This window comes from Saccopteryx leptura, chromosome 4 (genome assembly GCF_036850995.1).
Source record: "Saccopteryx leptura isolate mSacLep1 chromosome 4, mSacLep1_pri_phased_curated, whole genome shotgun sequence".
Classification (NCBI taxonomy): domain Eukaryota; kingdom Metazoa; phylum Chordata; class Mammalia; order Chiroptera; family Emballonuridae; genus Saccopteryx; species Saccopteryx leptura.
The window spans coordinates 123,630,126-123,650,972 of record NC_089506.1 but is presented as its reverse complement, the minus strand read 5'-3'; the positions used below and the strand labels follow the sequence as shown (position 1 = coordinate 123,650,972).

Below are 20,847 nucleotides of genomic sequence, written 5' to 3'. Positions count from 1 at the left end.
CTCTGTGCCGCCTGTTCCACCACGCAGGCCTTTTTCTGGCCAGAGAAACCTCACCTAAAACCTCCACTACTAATCTTTCCTTCTCTGCAGACTCCCAACTCTCTCTCCCTCCTGTCTGACCCCCGGGGGCACCTCTTTCTCGGGACTTCTCTCTGGTCCCTCTGTGGACCTCTTTTGTGCTCGGGTCTCTTCCCTCTGAGAGCCCTCTCCCCTCCCTTTGCAAAATCCTGTTTCTTATTCACCACTACCATCTCTCTTTCTCCTCCCCTGCTGGCCAGGGGCCCTTCCCTTCTCCACTGTGTTCTTAAGTCCCTCCTCCATCAGGCCATTCTCCACCTACTATTGGCTCTTACACCGGTTTTCAGGACGTTCAACCCCAATTTTCTTGCAGGAAGTTCTGGCCCTGTCCTGCCTTTGACTCCAGCGTTTCCTGCCGGATCTGGGTGCCAGGCTCCCCACAAGCCCCCCTCCTCTTATTTTCAACCCCCTCAAACCCCTATCTGGGACCTGTGAATACGGCATTTAAAGTTTTTAACAGTCCCAACTAGTAGAAACAGGCCAAGGCTGTTCACCAGGCCCGCATGCAGCAGAAGGTAATGCTCCAAGCCCCGGCTCTTGTGGCAGCCCTGAGACCAGCAGAGCAACAGAGGCAAGGCACAGGAAGTGCCCGACCCAAATCCAAGCCACAAAGAGAAACCCCACCAGCAGCTTGCTTTTTAAGTGTGGCAAGCAGGACCACTGGTCCTGGCAGGGCCCCTGCTGGCGGCTGCCCACTGAGCCCTGCCCTGACTGCAGACAGCCCAGTCACTGGTGGAGTGATTGCCCCTTTGGGCAGCAGGTTTTTCCTCGGTGCCTCTACGTGGAGGCCAATCCAGCCAGGTGGGTGCATCGCTCAAACTCCTAGGACACGGCCTGGACTCGGAGAACCCAGGGTATGCTGCAACTAGTGGGTAAGTCCATCTCGTTTCTTGTGGTCACGGGGGCTACCTTCTCTGTTTTCCATCACACTCTGGACCTCTAGTTCCCTCACAGGTCTCGGTTATGGGAATGGATGGGACCCCTTCCTTTCCCCTTTTTACGCCACTCCTGACATGCAGTTTTGCCTCAAGCTTGCCTTCTTACAGGACCACTGGCAGTTGGAACCACTGGACTCCATCCATCTCCAGCTCACCAAAAGGCCGGACCCTGCAGATCCCCTTATTACTCCTCTTTTTTTTCATCCTTATAGGACTGCATCCGCGAAGCTTCTCAACTCACGGCCACACAGATGTTCCTCCTGACACCCCTCAAAGCCACCAGCTTCCAATCTCCCCCTCCCCACGACGCCCCTAATCAGCAGGAAGAAGCCAGATGAATAAACGGCGCCCCTTTTTCTATTTAACACAGAAGGTCAGAATGTAAGGTCGGTGGATAATGGAAAGGTCAGATCCGGGAACTTTGTCTAGGACCGCCCACAACCAAGCGCGCCAAAAGAAACTTCCCAGGAGCCCTTTGGAAAACAGGGACTGTCTGCCAGCCAGTGAGATTTCACCACGTCATATTAGCTCGACCACCCAAGGGACCCTTTAAATATCTCCCACACGGGTCACCACTTGCAACTTCCCTGGCCTCCACCTTTCCTGGGGCCAGGGAACCTCGCAGGGTGCCTGCGCCGTACCAAATAAAGCCTTTTGTTATTCCACACTTGGTGGCTCCAGCCCCTTCCTTCCTTCTCGTGGGGAAAAATACCTTACACTTAAACCTTACAAAGGGTATCTGTGGAGAACCTGCAGCGAACCCCACACTTTAAGGGGAAAGACTGTCTTCCTCTTCAAGCTGGGACCGGGGCAGGGGCATCTGCTTTCACCACCTCCCCCCCCCTCAGCCCCATAAATTTTTATTCTGAAATCATTTTAAACCACACAGAAGTAATAGAACTAGCACAGGGTTGACCTCACCATCCTCCTCCATCAGTCATCACACTGGAGGTCCCAGACAGTGAGCGCAGGTAGGCAAGAAAAAGAAAAGTCACTCGGGTTACAAAAGAGAGAGCTACATGGGCTTCATTTGCCAACGACAAGACCAACTGGGTAGAAAGGCCTATGAAATCTTCAGAGAACGGCCACTAGAGCTAACCGTTAAGTTTGGCTGCACTGCAGGACGTACACTCCACAAACTGAAGCCAACTTTATTTCTATATAGCTGCAGGGAACACTTGGAAATGGAAATTTTTCTAAACAATGTCATTTACAATAGCATCACCCCTAAAAAACAACAACAGGAAATAGAGATGAACCTGACAGCATCTGTGCGAGCAAGATCTCGATGTCCACACCATGAAACACAGATAGGAGAAATCATACAGAGCATTTAGCACTGGAGGCCATCGCCGTGGCCATGCGGTTCCCACTGGATTCGGGCAGACAGTAAAGGAACCGTGGAGCCAGAAAATGGTGGGCCACTCCGTTTATTAAAGTCTTCTAACAGCGGAGGATGAGTCAACAGGCAGGGAAGACTGCTCCCTCTCACTCAGGGCTCCCAGGCCCCTCAGCACTCTGGACTCACCAGCTCCCACCAGCCTTAGCACTCCAGCAAAACAGGCCTGGCAAACAATAGCAATCCTCTTCCCCATGGAGGCTGGCAATCTGCCGTCCTGAGGGCAAGCACCCCCAGCCTTCCACAGACCACACACACATGGCACAGATCCTTGCCAATGCAAAATACAAGCAGCAAACCTAACTCACTTTCATTGCCGCGGACCAGCGCAGCTTCCAAATAACGGTGCGGAATTAAGGAAACACACTTTGTCAGAACAAAACCGATGGGACCGGGAGGACTCCTCAAACTGCCTGGCAGCATCTGAGTGCCTCACAGCCCCAGTTCGCTTTATTATATGGACCTATGCAAATCAAGGACCCTGATACAAGGTTGCACATCAAAGGCTAAGACAGGAACTCTCCCAAGGCAAAAACAGTATACATTAGTGAATTTTACAAACATCTGAAAACAAGGAGTCAGAGGAAGGGCATGTATATTGCTTCCTGCAACCCAAGGAAGGAAGTGGAGTGGGTGCAAACACTCAGCATCAAAGCCAAATAAGGATGGAGGGGGGAGAACTTAGCCCCCTGCCAAGCCTCGAATCTATAATGGCTTTTTGCGATTAACGGTCCACAACATTTCATACTTGAAACATTGGTTTGCCCAACAGAGCGCATGACCCTGTTCTAGCAGACGGGAAGTCCCAGTTCTGAGAAAGAAAAACAGACTTATACTGTGACTTCTAGACTTGGCTTAAGGCTCTAAGTCAGGGGTAGTCAACCTTTTTATACCTACCACCCACTTTTGTATCTTTGTTAGTAGTAAAATTTTCTAACCGCCCACTGGTTCCACAGTAATGGTGATTTATAAAGTAGGGAAGTAACTTTACTTTATAAAATTTATAAAGCAGAGTTACAGCAAGTTAAAGCATATAATAATAATTACCAAGTACTTTATGTCAGATTTTTGTTAAGTTTGGAAGAATAAATCTTTATAAAACAACTTACTGGCCCTGGCCAGTTGGCTCAGTGGTAGAGCGTTGGCCTGGCATGCAGAAGTCCTGGGTTTGATTCCTGGCCAGGGCACACAGGAGAAGTGCCCATCTGCTTCTCCACCCCTCCCCCTCTCCTTCCTCTCTGTCTCTCTCTTCCCCTCCTGCAGCCAAGGCTCCATTGGAGCAAAGATGGCCTGGGCGCTGGGGATGGCTCCTTGGCCTCTGCCCCAGGCGCTAGAGTGGCTCTGGTCGCAACAGAGCGACGCCCCGGAGAGGCAGAGCATCGCCCCCTGGTGGGCAGAGCATCGCCCCTGGTGGGCGTGCCGGGTGGATCCCGGTCGGGCACATGCGGGAGTCTGTCTGACTGTCTCTCCCCGTTTCCAGCTTCAGAAAAATACAAAAAAACAAAACAAAAAAACTTACTGTAGTTAAATCTATCTTTTTATTTTACTTTGGTTGCTCCGCTACCGCCCACAATGAAAGCTGGAACGCCCACTAGTGGGTAGTAGGGACCAGGTTGACTACCACTGCCCTAAGTAATCTAAACCATGTGGTATCAGCATGAGAACAGACCTAGGAATCCATGGAACAGAGCGGGTCTGGACATAGATCTGTATGTTGGAGGGTGCTAGTTGCCAGCATAACCCAGTGGGAGAAGGGCCATCTTTCTGTGAGGCGTGGGATAAAAATTCTCCTCTCTACCCTACACACAGAGTTGATTCAGGCTAGATCATAGACCTCCATGTAAGAACTAACTGCAAAACTAGAAGAGCACAGAGGAAATTGTTGTGACCTTGGGCTAGGCACGGTTTCTTAGATATGAGAGCAGAGGAATGATAAATGATAAATTCCGCTTTATCCAAATCCAGAAACTTCTCTCTTTAAAAGACACTGTTAAGAAAATTAAGAGGCAAAAAAAACAAAAACAAAAAAAAAAAAAAGAAAAGAAAAGAAAAGAAAATGAAGAGGCAAGCTTTTTACTCCAAAATTTTTTCTTTTGCAAATCATAATACCTGCTAATGGACTTATATCCAAAATATATAAAGGGCTTATGTAACTCAGTAATAAGACAGCCCAATAGGAAAAAAAAAATGTGTCCAATGTTTAAATAAGCACATTGTGGAAGAGACGTAGGAATGACAAATAACATAGGCAAAGATGTTCAGCACCATTTGTCATTAAAACCACAATGAGATTCCATTACACACCCACTAGAATGCATAAGATAAAGGCTGGCAGTGCCTGCACCTAAACAAATGGTCCTCAGGCCATGCATCAGCTCTCCCAGCGACATGTGAACCAACGGCTGATGTTCAATGTTCACAGTGACAAGAATGAATCTCAGGCCCTGGCCGGTTGGCTCAGCGGTAGAGCGTCGGCCTAGCGTGCGGAGGATCCATATCGATACACAGCTTTTTTAATAAACGCAATTTGACGGGTTTTTTATTGTTGTTGTTGTTTTATATTTTTTCTGAAGCTGGAAACAGGGAGGCAGTCAGACAGACTCCCGCATGCGCCTGACCAGGATCCACCTGGCACGCCCACCAAGGGGCGATGCTCTGCCCATCCGGGGCGTCGCTCTGTTGCGACCAGAGCCACTCTAGCGCCTGAGGCAGAGGCCATGAAGCCATCCCCAGCGCCCGGGCCATCTTTGCTCCAATGGAGCCTTGGCTGAGGGAGGAGAAGAAAGAGACAGAGAGGAAGGAGAGAGGGAGGGGTGGAGAAGCAGATGGGTGCTTCTCCTGTGTGCCCTGGCCAGGAATCGAACCCAGGACTTCCGCACGCCAGGCCGACGCTCTACAACTGAGCCAACCGGCCAGGGCCCGATTTGACAGGTCTTAATAGAGTGTACCATCTGAACAACTTGATCTAAAACTCCTCTTAATTTTTCTCCCAATGTTTTTGCCATCAACGCCTCCCTATGAAGAAAGCAGTGAGTTATGATAATATTCTCATTTTGTTTTTTTACAAAAGATGTAAGATCCTTAACACAGCCTACCATGGAAGGGGCGCCATCTGTACAAATGCTTACACACGACTTCCATACTAACTGCCACTTATCAAGACAGTTATTCAAAATGTTAAAAATGTCTTCACCTTTTGTAGACACACCTAATTCTTTGCAAAAAAGAAACTGATTTACTATTTGATATTTATTAATAAAACAGGTGAATGCTAAGAGTTGCGCCGTGTTGGTAGTGTCTGTTGACTCATCAACTTGCAATGCAAAATTTGAATATTGAATCTTATTACTGCATACATTTTTCTCAATATCAGAAGACATTTCTATAATACACCTGTGAACTGTATTGTTGGACAGAGGAATCTTGCTTATTTTCATTGCAGCTTCATTTCCTAGCATTGTCATGACCACTTTTTTGCATGCAGGCAAAATAAGTCACAAAATAAGGCAAATACTCACCTATAATATGAGCTTTCATATTTTTTGCTATCAGTTCTGAGACTTGATAAGAAGCAATTTGAGCTTTATCAGAAACAGTCATTATATTTTTAAAAGAATTTGCCGCTTTTGTTTGCTGTTTAGACAATCTTTTGAAAAAACTTACAGATTTATCTTGTAAATTAGAGTGTATAGTTTTAAAATGTTTACTCAATTTACTAGAAAGCAATGATTCATTTGCCATTTTACATCCACATACTGAACATAGCGGTAAAGGATGATCTTCACTTCTGGTCCAAGTGAAACCAAAGCTTAAATAACTTTCACCATATTTGCAAGTAGGCTGCGATTTTGCTTTCTTACTTGCACTTAACTTTTGCTCACTTCCAGAATCGGATTCTTCAATATCACGCTTCTTTTTGAGAAATCTATCCATTTAATTGGGTGTATTTTCTAAAAATAATATAATGATATGTTAATAATAAATATAATAATGATGTGTTAACAAAAAGAGTGATATTTCCGTAATGGAATGGTATAATAGAGTAACTATATTTACTTTTATATCGGGGCACATGCCGCGAACCAGCACAGCTAGTAATTCCAGGTGCCAAGTGGGAACAGTGTGGAATTAAGAAAATACGGGGTCAGGAGGGCCCTGTAATTGCTGCTGGCAAGAACAAAGCGTCCCCAAAAACCGCATCTTGCTTTATTTATAGGGCAAAGTGAGGCCATTAGCAAATCTTTCCAGGGAACATGGGGGGTAGTGTAAATAATCCAGCACCACATCTTAACAGCCTTTTGCAACCTAATCAGGCAAGTGAGGTGGGGGGTTGGGCAGACTGTCAGCTTACAGCCAATTCCCCACACCTCTGTCCCCCCAAAATCTAAACTCCAAAAACCCTGTTGGTTTTTTGATCTCCAACAGGCACATATTTCTCTGGAATACCATAGGGCGCATCTGGAAATCTTCTAGGGTGCACACTTTGAGAACCACTGTGCTAAGTAAAAGCAGTCATGTGCAAAAGGTGACATGGTGTTTGTTTCCCTCTACCTGAAATTCTATGCCAGGTAAAGCAGAGGGCAGGAAGCAGATGGCTGGTTGCAGGAGCGAGGGTAGGGGCTGGGGAGGGAGACTGTGAAGGTTTGGGCGGTGAGGGAAAAGTCCCATGTATTATGCTTGTGGTCATGGTGAAGGAGGAGAAACCAGAAGAATGCAGAGAAGAGGGGGGCCTGCAATGTCTGGGGTCTTACGCTCTAGCCTGTGACTGAGGAAGCAAGGGCAGATAGAAAAGTTTGAAAAATAAACCACAGATATGGACCTTCTTTGTTATTAGTTCCTTGAAATGAACTCACAGCTCCAGAGAGAAGAATAAATAATAAATCAAGGACAGACCCTCCGGCCTCCTCTTACCCCCTCCCCTCCCAGAGTTATGAAAATCACGTAGGCCTTCAAGCAAAGAAGTCATAGAAATCAGGCATTTGTCACGTGAAAGCTAAAGCTGTAAAGGTGTATAGGATGTAAGAAATCTAACTTCGGGAAGCAAGTGTTTTGTTGCCTCTTTTGGGGTCACACTGCTCTGCCGGCTAATAAATCCTACTTCCTTCATCAAGTTGTCTGGGCGTTTTTGTCTTCCTTTGATTCCTGCAACAGCAGTGGTTATCATCTGTTACTATTCCTCAGAACTCATTAAACTGATGCATGTTATCTTGTACTGAAATTCTGTCTCAAGTCAATTTTTATCGGAGAAAGAAAGAAGAGTGAATCCCAGCTCTGCCCTGTCAGTGGCGTAGCCTTGGGCAGATTTCACCTCTCTGCTGTGTCAACGGTAAAGAGGGTTAACTAGCAGCTAAAGAGCCAGTTCATGTCCTAGGTTTGAAGTAGTGCCTGGCTACATGGGTATCAGCATTGCATCACCATGTTCCTACATTCTGTGGGGGTGCCGTAGGACAGGCACTTACGGATGGATGTCTGGTAAGCTAGCTGAGGGTTCTCACTTCCCACAGTCCCCGGTGGCTCCCTCGTTCCAGCAGTGTCATCCTTACTGTCACAGCTAGGCCCTCCTCATCACAGCTGAGTCACCCTGTGGAGATTGTCAGACTCTGTTCCATGTTCCCGTCTTCCCTTTATGGGAGTCAAGGCTGGAAAGGCTTTGGGAGCCCCGGAGAGCAGACATGTCTGCTTTGATGACATGAAGGGTTTTTCCAGGACTCGGGGGCTGAAACTTGAGCAGCCTGAGTTTGTAAGCACTCCACCTGCCCCTCCCAAAGGGCTCCTCTGCATTTCTGTCCTTGACCGGCCACTTATTTGGGCAAAATCCATGGAGACAATGAGAAGTGAAGATGCTGGAGTTTGTGTCCCTAATCTGGTGCGATAGTAAACCTCCCACAGTCTCTTTTTCTGGCTCTATATTTGCCGCTTCTCCCTGGGTCCCTACAGTGTCTCTGGAGGAACTGGGTGAACTGTGGCCCCTCACACCTCACGTCTTGGGCAAAGAGTCATTGAATGTTCGTCCTCTGGGCTGGCTCCCTAAAATTGGAGGCTGCCAGGGAAACGTTGTGCCTCGCCCTGGGGCTCTCAGCCCCAGCTGCACATTGGAACCACCTGAAACGCTCTGCAATGCCATGCTTGGCCCCACCACCCCGGCTTGCAACTTCATGGTCTGGGCATTGAGAGTTTGTAAAATTCCCAGGTGATTCTCATCTTTAGAGCAGATTGAGGCCCACTGGGTTAGTGACCTGTGGGCACCCTGATCCTTGGGATGCAAGTGACAGAGAAGCCCAAGAGGGCATTGACTGCCTCATTTAACCTTGAACCCCAGGGCTTGACCGTGACCACAGGCCAGCTGCACCCAGGGGTTCACATCATAGCCTCAGGACCTAGATTCCTCCATCCTCAGCCCTGCCTTACCTGCTTCCTCACCTGGGCTTTCCTCAGGGCACAGTCTGGAGCACATGCGTGTCAGCAGCTCCAGGCCACCTGCTTCCCACAGGGCCCCTCTCCATACATCTGAAGCTGATTGTCACTGGCTGGCTGGGATCACAGCACCTACCTAACACCCGTGTAGCCAAGGGGCCTTCAGAGCTTCAACATGCCAGGTCCAGGTCAGGCTGGGGCTACCCTGGGGCCCTAGGAACCACAAGACCTGAGAGGGAGAGAGGGATGCCTCCTCAAGGGAAAGCCGAGGTCTTCTGTTGGAAGAAAGGAAATGGTGTGAGGTGGGCCGAACTTATGTCCACTCCAGAGGTTCTGTCCCCTGCCCTACCAGGGGTGAGATGTGGGAAAAACGACCACTATTAGGAATGAGTGGCATACTCTGGTGGTGACATAGACAGGCTCTGGGGTCATTGCTACATGTGGGGTCTAGCTCTTCACTGGCTTCATACCTGGGCATGTTGTCTCATGTTGCAGGTCCCCCCACCCCCATGGCACTGTGCAACGTCTAGGCTATAGCCCCTGGAACTCAGGCATGTCAGAAGCTTAGAGCATGGTAGACTCATACATGAGTGGCCTCCAGTGGTGTCCAGCCTCCAGAAATGTGCAGGACCCAGGAAAATTCTCAAATTGTTCAGCAGGAGCCCATGGTCACAGCATGGGAGGCAGCCCAGTTTGCCCACCCCCTGCTCTTCTTTCTCCCACTCCCGCCTCCCCCACCCCCACTCCTGGGCTGGTCCAGTGTAGAAGATGTTTTCATTTCAACTGGGGCTATCAGCTGTCTTGCTCTGGTTATCCAGTCACTCTTGGGCGGCTGCAGAGACGGATTGAACGGCAGGCGGCCCGGGCGCTCACCCTGGGTCCTGACTTTTGAAGGGCCCTGTAAAATCCCAACTTTATACTTTCTTTCTAATGACAAGGGGCCCAATATTTTCTTCTGCGCCCTTGGCCTCAACTGACCTTAATCTGCCTCTGGGTGACTGCCATCACCAACACCCACAGTCAGGGCTGAGAGGAGGAAGAGGGCCTCTGGAAACTTGTCAGCAGCCAGACCTAGAAGAATCTATGTCACATGGTTTCTGGGAAGCGAAACCAGACCGTTTCCTGAAACATTACTTTAGGACAAGCCTGATCACGCTCCACACTAGATTTTCTGGGTTGAAGGACAGTTGCAGACAGATTCTGCAGCCTGATCACACTCCACACTGGATTTTCTGGGTTGAAGGACAGTTGCAGACAGATTCTGCACCAGAAGGGAGGAGGCTCCAGGACCACCAACCATCATTGTCACAGGCAGGTAAGCTATGCCTCCTGCTCTCAGGTGGGTGCCCCCTCCCTGTACTGTGTCATCTGATGGAGGCCCAGCCTTCCTGTCTGCACCCAGCTGGGGTCCTGGGGTACCTGAGCCCAGGGATCATTGCTGCTTCACACCCGTCAGGCCTCTTGTACAGCTGGGCAGGTTGTTCGCTGGACGAGGACCCAAGATCACCTTTCTGAGCTGTGCACATGAGCCCAGGACTGTACCTGCACAAAGACAGGCCCCTTTTTCTAACCTGCATGGGCTGGGGGCGGGCAACCCTGTCACCACTCCCATTTGAGGGGGTCTAGCAACAACAGTGGCCTTGGCAACCCCAGTGGCCGCCATGTTTGTATACAGTGCACCGGGTGCTTGAGTGGCCATTTCTCCAGGGGCCTGAGTTCCTGTCCCAGGGCTGCAGCTCTCTGGGGGTACAGAGGGTGACCACCCCCTGCAGTTTACCTGGGAGTGAGAGCATGTCCTGGGACACAGGTCTTCCTGTGCCAAAACTGGGATAGGCCTCAGCACACCAGATGGTTGGTCACCCTAGCCCTTCAAACCATCTACTGAGATGGATGCCCAGCTGTGTGATGGAGCCAGGGACCTCTGGGCTTCAGTTCATGCCCCGTGAGGCAGGGTTGTGGGAAGGATTCCTTGTGCTGTGCGTGTGAGCAGTCCTGGCAGGGGGATAGCCATTCAATACCAGTAGAGCCAAGTCAGTGTGCCAGGAGGCTGGGGGCTGGTTCATGTAGAACCAGGGTGCTGCCTCGGGTCACCCACAAGAGCAGCTTCGTCCCTGCTTGTTGGACCGCAGAGAGTGGTGCCGGTTGCAGGATTCTCACTGACTAGAGAGCGTGGGGAGGGGAGACTGGGGGGAGCAGGCTGGGGCCCAGAGTGCAAGCTCGCAGTGGGACAGTGGAAAAAGGGAAGCACTCGAGGCAGGAGCTGGGAGGCTAGCCCCCACCCCGCCCTGGCTGGCCCAGTGGCCCCCAGCCTCTTTGAGCCTGTTTCCTGGGGACACTGACTTCACAGGTAACAGTGCCAGGTCCACACTGACCCAGCTTAGCATGTCCTTGCTATCCTACCCCCTCCTCAGTCACCACCCACCCCAGCTGCATAGTCAAAAACCATCCTTATCCCCGACCCCTCTCCCATGCCCCCTTCCCAAGCCAGCCCGACACCTCTGCTGCTGCCTGGCCCTCTGTCACCCTGGCCAGGATTTCTGTGGCCTCCTTCTGCTGTGTCCCTGAGCCCTGCTCTTCCTCTCCTCCCTTCCAGGGCTCACGTGGCCCAGACCCACACAGTATTCTTTGCCTGCTCAGACCTCTGGCACTCCTTCAGGGCTTTCCTGAAGACAGAGCCCTGTCCTCAGCAAACCTGCTGGGTCTTGCTCTATCTGACCCCCTCCCCACCCCCTTCCCTGCCTTGCCCAGTTGACAGCCACATCCAGGGCTTGGTTTTCTCAGATAAGCTCCTGTTTCCTCTGTCCTTGCTATCCAGTGACACCCTCAGCCCAACCCCTTCATCTGGGCAAATCTTACAGTCCTTGGAGGACCACCTTTCAGATGAGGCAATGGACTGCCCAACCCCACTGGGCACCCATTGCACTCACTGCTCTGCAGGGGCAGGGACCGCCTGCCACCTTCGACCCTCCACAATGGTCTGAAGGTTGGAGACACTGGTCCCGGTTCCGAGGCCCGTCCAGCTCTGCACCTCACTCTGCTCTTCCTTCTTCTGCAGCGTGAGGGGCTCCCAGGCCATAGCCCTCCCATGCCTCCTCTGGATGTGGCTGCTGGTTACAGGAACTCAAGGTGAGCCGAGCCCTAAGCGGCCCGGGCAATTGCATCTGCCTTGCTTTGCAGGCTCACCACTCTCCCTGGAGAGAATCTAGGCAGCGTTCTGCCTGACGCTGGTCATCGGGTCAGCTCAGGCTTCCTCTCCTAGTTGAAGCCCCAGTTGTCCCAAGCCATGTGGCTTTACCTTTGGTGGGATATGAAGGAATTCAACATTCCATCCAGCTCCCAGAGGGACTGAGCAGGAGGAGCCAGCAGACTGGCCAAATACTGGGAGACTGAGGTTGGTGCCCTAGGCACACAGACATCTAGAGTCCTCTTTACCCCTGAGGCCCAGGAGGCCTTCCTCATCCTGTTGACCCCACAAAAGCCTGCCGCACCCCAGCTGAGAATTGCTCTTTGGCCCTGTTGATTCTAGAGAGGCTAGAGGGGGCGGCGAGCAGGCTGAGTCCTGGAACCACAAGCATGGGGCCAGGACCCTACTCTCTCTCTGCACCTGTTCCCTGGGTCCCTGGGCCTATTGGTAACCTCCCTACCCCGCCAGCAGTCACTGCCTCAGTGCACAGCTGACCCAGGCTGACCTTTGTGTTCCCTCGGGAGTCCTGTAGGTGTGAAAGATGGTGACATGCGGCTGGCCAATGGGGATGCCGCCAATGAGGCTCCGTGTGGAGATCTTCTATGGAGGCCAGTGGGGAACAATCTGTGACAACCTGTGGGACCTGACAGATGCCAGTGTCGTCTGCCAAGCTCCGGGGTTTGAGAATGCCACCCAGGCCCTGGGCAGAGCCGCCTTTGGCCAGGTAGGCCTATGGGTCCCCCACTCCTCCCCAGCAGCCAGTCCAGGAAGGGACCAATGTCTGAGACACATGAACGGTATTCCCACTCTCTCTGCGTTGGGAAACATCCTGAACAGCCCTGAGCCCCATACTGCTGGCCTGGCTCTCTCACACCCTACCTGTGGCTGTGACAAGGTTCGTGGGCACGTCATTTCAGAGGATCAGCTGCGGCCCTTCCCTCTAGCCTAGAAGCTCCGCTCTGTGAATTTATAGTCATGAAACAATTTACCCGCAAAAGGAAAACTGTATGCAGAAAGGTTTCAACCAACACAATGACTGTGATTCTTAAAACAGGGAAATAACCAAGATTTTACTGTTCGTGAACCAAACAGACTTTATGAGAAGGAAGGCTAGTTTATGGCACAATGTCACAATAATAACTCAGAACCCACCCTTGTGTCATCACCCCATTATTCCTGGTAAAAGACAAATACACAGACACAACAGAGAGCACTTCAAGGGTTTGGGGATTTCTGAGGGCTTTTCCATCCCCCTGCAATCGATGTGACTTCTCTGCCTGGCTTCTCGGGAAGCAGCCATGTTTGCAGGGCCTTTCACCAGGGCTGAGAGTCCCAGCCTGCCCTCTAGCGTCTGTCCTTGCTGTCCCACCAGGATCAGGCCCCATCATGTTGGATGAAGTGCAGTGCACAGGGACAGAGCCCTCGCTGGCCAACTGCTCATCCCTGGGCTGGCTGAAGAGCAGGTGCAGCCACAGCCAGGACGCCAGCGTCATTTGCAGCAACGGTGAGCGGGGCTTGCCCCATCCCCAGCAACCAAGGTGCTGGGACCCCAGAGCTGCCAGCAACTGGAACCCTTGGCCCCAGGATGGTGGTCATGCAGCTGCCTGCCCATCCCTGCACACAAGCCCTCCAAGCCCATCACACACCTGTGCACAGGTTTACAGGTGATGCCTACTCCCCAGGAGCTGGCAAGAAAGCCTGCAGAACCCAGCCTCACAGCAGCCAATCCCAGAGCCTCCCCCCCTCCCAGGACCTGCTCAGAAATGCTCCATTTACCCTGCTTGTTGGGCAATGAGCCACAGCTGTCTGCAGATTGCAGGTTTCTCTCTTTAACCGCTAACATTTTATTTTTGCTGGTTCTCCATAGCGGTCCATGTGACAGCACACTGAACAGACTGGAGACAAATATCTCTCAATGGTGGAAAGGCCTGGTTACAGATAGTCCAACCCCTCTCCACCCGACTCCACCAGACCTACAGAACACAAGCTGCTTGGGTTTTCAGTCCTGAGTCCGAGTGTCATGGCTGTTCTTTGCTTTTTCACGTCCACCTGAGGCTTCTGCTTTGACTTGCACATGGGGGCTGGGGGCATGTGTGCCCCTAAGGCATGGTGGGGTGCACTGAGGGAAGCCAGTGCGTCCCACAAGGACAGAGCAGCAGAGTTAACCAGAAGGGCTCGTGCTGGGGAGGCATTCAGGGGAGTACCTGGAATGGGGGCAGGGTGCGGGCAGGAAGCACCTTGGTGGGACCCTGCAGCGAGTGGAGGCCCAAGGAGGCTCCTGAGAGTCTGGGGCTTCGGTAGGAACATGGGCACTGAGCCACCTGGTTTAACTGTTGAAATTGACATAAACCCATGTGTGGCAAAGAAAGAACAGGTGGACTTAGTTCCCAGTGAGGCTTTGGCGGAGGGGGGGGGGGCGGGGGGGGAGGGCAGAGGAGAGGGTGTGTCCCCGAACCACCCTCGGTCCCCTGAAGGAGGCTGCTAAGGACCCTAAAGTTCTAGCCTTAGGTCGCCATAAGACCCTCCGTCTTCAGACTGTCACACCAGGGGGAAGGCTGTGGTTTCAGAAGCACCGCATGGGTGATCGAGTAATCCACTGGGTGACATTTTAAAAGGATGGGCCTCAGGCTCTGGAGGTCAGCACCTCAAAATCTCTCACCTGGAGATGCTGCCTGAACTTGGGGGAGCAGACAAGTTAACCAGGGGTGTGACAGGTGTGGGCTGGGGGACTCGAGGATACCCTGTCTTCAGGGCATCTTCCCTTGTCTCCCCAGCAGCCTTTCTGAGTAGACAAGGCCAGATAAGGGGCTATAATTCAAGGGGAGAAAGTGACGGCAGGGAGGAAAAATACTTCCAGGTTGCAGAGCAAGTGTGTGACAGCCCGACGCCTCCGGCCCACAGGCCTGTGACAGCCCAACGCCGGCCCGCAGGCCTGTGACAGCCGGACGCCGCCGGCCCGCAGGCCTGGGACAGCCCGACGCTGGCCGCAGGCCTGGGACAGCCCGACGCCAGCCCGCAAGCTGCCCCGCACAATGCACACTCTCTGCCCCTTCTCAGAGGCCAGAGGCCTCCACACCCTGCACCTGTCCAGTGAGCTCCCCACAGCACTCGAGCACATCTTTGACAGCCAGAAGGGCTGTGACCTGTCCATCAGGGTGAAAGTCAAGGGTGCCGAACAGCTGTGCATGTGTGCCCACACGCTGATCCTGTCCAGCAACCCCGAGGCCCAGGCCCTGCAGAAGAAGCCGGGCAGCAAGGTCACCATGGAGGTGGACACTGAGTGCCTGCCTGTCGTCAGAGACTTAATCAGCTGAGCGTCCTTGGGGCGGGGACTAGGGGCTGGGCAGTGTTACCCAGGTTCCTGCTAGACCTCCCTGCTTGGGAGTGTCTGCTCTGTCACCATGAGGGGACCTCCTAGGGAATGTGTTTTGGAATCACCAACTTAAAGGAAAAATTGCACGTATTAAACACTATTCTCTCTCCTGTGACTTACACAGCTATATGTGGCTGAAAGGGACATTTAGGAGAAAACCAACGGCAACTAAGACAGATAGAATGGTTCCTTCTCGCCAAGTATAAGAACCGGTTGCTAGCCTGTGCTGTTCTGTTGGGATTTATTTCTAGGGTGTGTCTGAGAATGAGGCAGGCGCTGGGGCAAAGCTCAGGAGCTCTTTCCCTCTCCCCCTCTTCCCCCTTCCCCCTCTCTCCCCTTCTCCCATCTTCCCCTTCTCTCCCCTCTCCCCTTTTCCCTCTCTCTCCCGCCTCTGCCCCTTTCTCACCTCTCTCCCCCCTCTCTCTCTCCCCTCCCCCTCTCCCCCCTCCCTCTTTCTCTCTGCCTCCCCCGCCACCAGGCAGAGAGAGCTGGTGTCAGTGAGCTGGGTGTCCTGGCCTCTTGGCCCAGGCCAGGCCCCAGGAGGCATCAGGAGGCCCCAACCCACTGGGGCCAGCCCACAGACGCACGCCCTGCTCCCCAGTCCGCTCCACCTGCCCTCTGCCCCGTGACCACCAGCAGCACTGCTACTGAAGCCTATACCAACTACCCAGCTCCTCTTTAGTGTCTGTGGTTTCTCAGGGTCACTGACCGCCCCCCCCCCCAGCCTTTGGTTCTTTTTTATACCTTTCAGGGTGTTTCCAGTGTTGAGGGATGCTTTGACCCCTGCTCCCACTACCTGGGTGACTGCAGAAGGCTGAGGGGCAGGCAGGGGCCCCGGGGCGGGAGCCTGGCTGGGGCAGGGGCTGTGCGGCTGCCAGAGGCCTGGGCCTGAAATGAGAATTAAGATATGGTGATAAAAACATTCTGCCACGTCCTCCCTCCCTTTGCCAACCGCCATTTGCAGGGCCCTCGGTGGAACTTGTTGCTCATGGCAGTTGCAGTGGCATGAGGCTTGGGCCCCAGTCCACTGTCCTGGGGGTCGGCCTCCCAGCACTGCAGGCTGCAGTCAGCCGATACTGAGCCTGCGAGCAGTGGGCCAGAGGGTGGTGGATAGCAGCAGTCACGCGGTATGCTGCATAAATAGTGAATGCAGGGATGAGCGAGGATCTGTTTCCAGCACGGTAATCGACACTGTGGGTCACCGGCCCCTCCATTCTCTTTTCAGGTGGACGCAGTGGGGGGCAGCACCAGGTTGGGTTTTCCGAAAGGCTCGGCATTAGAGAGAGGCCGCCCTGCTCTAAATCCCTGTGGATGTAGGGAAACTTTGGCTCTTCCCGACAGCCAAAGTGTCACCACATCCCAGGAGACAGTGGCTGGCTCAGCTTGTCCTCGCCAGATAGGCTCCCCCCACTCACGTAGCAAAGTGGTCCCTGGTGGCACACTGCCTTCTGTGGTGCATGGTACAGACTGGGTGTCGCCTGCATGGGCTTACAGCTGGCAGGGAGTGCAGAGAGGGAGCAACCAGGAGTGGTGCCTGCTTTGGGGCACAGTTCAGGTGCTGGGGGCAAAGGGGTGCCCATGGGCACTCAGCAGGGACTGAAGGAATCTGTCCAGGGGCAAAATGGCAGGAAGGGTGGGCAGGAAAACCCCAGTGCCCAGGGTGGCTGGCAGGTCCTGGCGCCCAGGGTCCTGCAGAGGTTGAGCTCAGACCACCAACGAAGATGAGAGCAGTGGTGGGGCCCTCTTTCCCAGCTGACAGAGGAAGCATCACCCTCCAGGACCCTGGGATCCGCCTGGGTGCCGGTGCCCATGGCTCTACGCAAACATGAGACTGGAATGTGGGTTAACCCGAATGTTAAATCCCTGCAGGAGAAGGGATGGGACCAGGTGCTCAGCTCTCCCCCTCCCCTAGGTACCTCTATTCCCGAAGGGTAGATATCACGCTGTCGACGTGAAGTGCTTCCACAAGCTGGCCTCTGCCTGTGGGGCCGAGCGGCTACAGAGCTACTGCGCGGGCCTCTTCGCCATCCTCCTTCCCCAGGACCTCTCCTTCCAGGTGACCCTGGACCTCTACGCCTATGCACTAGCCACCGGGACCAGGTGCTGGAGGAGCGCTGCGTGCAGTTCCTGGCCTGAAACTTTGAGGCCCTGACGGGGGCCAAGGCCTGGCCACATGTCTCCACAACCCTGCTCCAAGTCCTGCTGTCCAGGAGCGAGCTGGCCGTGTCCAGTGAGCTGGCCCTGCTGACAGCCCTGGACACCTGGAGCCAGGAGATGCAAGCCACCAGTGGGGACATGGAAGCCCTGGTGGAGAAGGTTCGGTTCCCCATGATCCTCCCTGAGGACCTCTTCCAGCTGCAGTTTAACCTGAGCCTGTACTGGAGTCACGAGGTACTCATCCAGAGGAAGATCCTGCAGGCCCTGGAGTTCCACACCGTGCCCTTCCAGCTGCTGGCCCAGTACAGGGGTCTAAACCTCACCAAGGATGCCTTCAAGGCCCGGATTTACACCTCGCCCACCTGGAGCGCCTCCGTGACTAAGAGTTCCCGAGGCTCCTCCCACTACTGGGGTGACTACCAGTCCTTCCAGCTCCCACTACACCCCAGCTTTCTCTTCCAGTCCAGATGCATCTCCTGGTCTCTTTACTACCTCTCCACCATCCAGAGCTGCTGGAACTACGGGTTCTCATGCTCCTCTGACGAGGTCCCCGTCCTAGGCCTCTCCAAGTCTAGTTACTCAGATTCCACTATTGGCTATGACAACAAAGCCGTGATGGTGGGGGGGGGGGAGCACTTTGTGGCCAATGTCACTGACTTTGAGGACGGGAAGGCCATGATCCCCAGCACCCTGAACACCAACAGCTCCAGGAGAGCTCCCTTCTTCCCCTGCCCAGGAGGGTCCTTCAGCAGCTTCCAAGCAGTCATCCGCTCCTTTTACCTGACCAACTCCTCGAGTGTGGACTAGACAGGGAGCTGCCCACTGCCTCCAGGTGGCGGAAAGGCTGAGAAGCCAGGGGTCTCACAGAGAGCTGGGCTCAGCTACCTCCTTGTTGCAAGCACCTCCCACAACTGGCCACCAGATGTCCCCCCTGCTTCCACTGACCTCTCTGAGCTTAAAGAAATTACTGGAAGGTTTCAGCTAGCGCTCACCCCGGTTGCCTAGAATTCCCAGTTTTCCCACTATGTGGCTGCTGGACTTTCCACAGCACCCTTCACTTGCCTGGTCCTCTACTGTCCCTTGTTTTGGATCATTAAAATTGCACTGTGGTCTCCAGTTCCTCTTGTTCACGCAGAAAGGGTCATCAAGTGCATTCTGCGTTCATCCGTGGGGAGTGCTGGGCCCGGAGTACAGTGAAGCAGCAGGCACAATCCCTATCCTCATGACATGACCGGTCCAGCGGACAAAACGGGCTATCACAAGTAAACGTACATTTAGTGTTTAGCATTGGGTAACGGTGGCAGAGACCAGAGGGTATGCGGCAGGGGCACAGGCTGCCACTACTTCAGGTTGGATTTCATGGAGAAATGAAGATCGAGGGGCACCAGATGTCTGGAAAATGGGAGCAGGGTGGGTTCCAGGTGGAAGGAACTACAGGCATGTGGACTCTTTCCTCCGTAAGTCCTTACATGTGTGCACCCAGACAAGGGACAAAGGTTGTCACATCAGCATTGTTTGTAAATGTGAAAACTTGGAAGCAACTTAGATACCCATCAATGAGGTGCTTGACCACAAATAAAAGACCTGTGATGAGGCAGTTCAGGGGAGGAAGGGTGTACAAGAGGAGAGGGTACTGGGTGACCCGCAGAATCGAGGCCAAGGCAAGAGGACTGGGTCTGGGGTCTCACGGGGTATCCAGTTAGAGTAACACCACTGGTTTCCAGGCACTGAAGACTGCCTCCCAAGAGCAGGGACAGGCATCCTAAACTGAGCCTGCTTCTTTAAGATCCACTCTCCAGGCACAGGGTCCAGGCTGAAGCATCTGGTTGGCCAAGCTCAAGCCACATTCCCACCACTCTTGGCCAGGGGCTCAGAGAACAAGCACCTGGACTATTTGGGCCTCAGGAAGGGGAGGTGGCACAAAGCTCACCCAGTGGAAGGGAGGTTCAGACACTGGGCAGCCAAAACAGCAGCAGCCCCCTCCACACTCCTCTTCCCCACCAGTACTGCAGAGTCAAAAGCCAGGACAGTCCTCTGTCCAGCCCAACATAGCCTCACCCTTTCCCAGGGGAGCCCTAAACCCCTGCTCCAGAGACCACAACCAGCTCCAGGCCCACCACACTGGCCACTTCAGTGGCAATTTCTTGGTATTTTAAAAAAATGTTTATTGTATTGATTTGAGAGAAAGAGAGAGGGGGAGAGAGCAGGAGAGACAGGAACATCTGTTCCTGTATGTGCCCTGACAGGGATCGAACAGGCAACCTCTGCTCATCAAGACCATGCTCTAACTGACCAAGCTGTTCAGCCAGGGCTTCTTGGCATTTTTTTTTTTTTGCACTTTTCCGAAGCTGGAAACGGGGAGGCAGTCAGACAGACTCCCGCATGTGCCTGACCGGGATCTACCCGGCATGCCCACCAGGGGGCGATGCTCTGCCCATCTGGGGTGTCGCTCTGTTGCATCCAGAGCCATTCTAGCGCCTGAGGCAGAGGCCACAGAGCCATCCCCAGCGCCCAGGCCATCTTTGCTCCAATGGAGCCTTGGCTGCGGGAGGGGAAGAGAGACAGAGAGGAAGGAGAGGGGGAGGGGTGGAGAAGCAGATGGGTGCTTCTCCTGTGTGCCCTGGCCGGGAATTGAACCCGGGACTCCTGCACACCAGGCCGACGCTCTACCACTGAGCCAACTGGCCAGGGCTTCTTGGCATTTTTTTACGTTGTTTTGTTTGTATCACACTGTCAGCCAACACCAACACCACTGTCGGACACAAGAGCGGGAGGAAGAAAACAAAAGAAATGCTCATATAAATAGGCAGCAGATGCAACACAGACAATGCAAGGGTGGAATTACAATCTCTGTGCGGCCTTAGCAGCTCCTCTCCTGCCGCTTCGTGGTTCCCGGCCTATAGCCAGCACCTCAGCAGACAAGACATGGGCCTGGTCAGGGAACCAGACTCTTCCTCCAGAGCCCAGGGCCCTGCAGGTCCTGCCCACATGGAAGGCTGCAGCCCTTGTTTTTATTGATTGATTTTAGAGAGATAGAGAGAGGAAGGGAGGAGAGAGGGAGAGAGAGAAGCATTCATTTGTTTTACTTAGTTGTGCATTCACTGCTTGCTTTTTTTTTCTTTTTAAAGATTTTATTTATTGATTTTACAGAGAGAGGAAGGGGCAGTGAGAAGTATCAACTCCTAGTTGCTTCACTTTAGTTGTTCATTGGTTGTTTGTCATATGTGCCTTGACCAGGTAAGCCTAAGGTTTCGACCTGGCAACCTCAGCATTCCAGGTCGAGGCTTTATCCACTGCGCCACCA

General features: G+C 53.1%; 1 protein-coding gene across 1 annotated transcript; it reads left to right on the top strand.

Moving 5' to 3' along the window:
- The first annotated feature begins 6,945 nt into the window (after positions 1–6,945).
- On the top strand, positions 6,946–18,659 carry LGALS3BP (galectin 3 binding protein). Its single transcript, XM_066381949.1, is given in 10 exon segments — positions 6,946–6,983; positions 10,073–10,144; positions 11,767–11,955; positions 12,538–12,598; positions 12,600–12,733; positions 13,381–13,517; positions 15,071–15,329; positions 17,299–17,333; positions 17,336–17,473; positions 17,476–18,659. Coding segments are annotated over 10 exon segments (1,938 nt in total). The 3' UTR covers positions 18,351–18,659.
- The last annotated feature ends 2,188 nt before the right edge of the window (positions 18,660–20,847 follow it).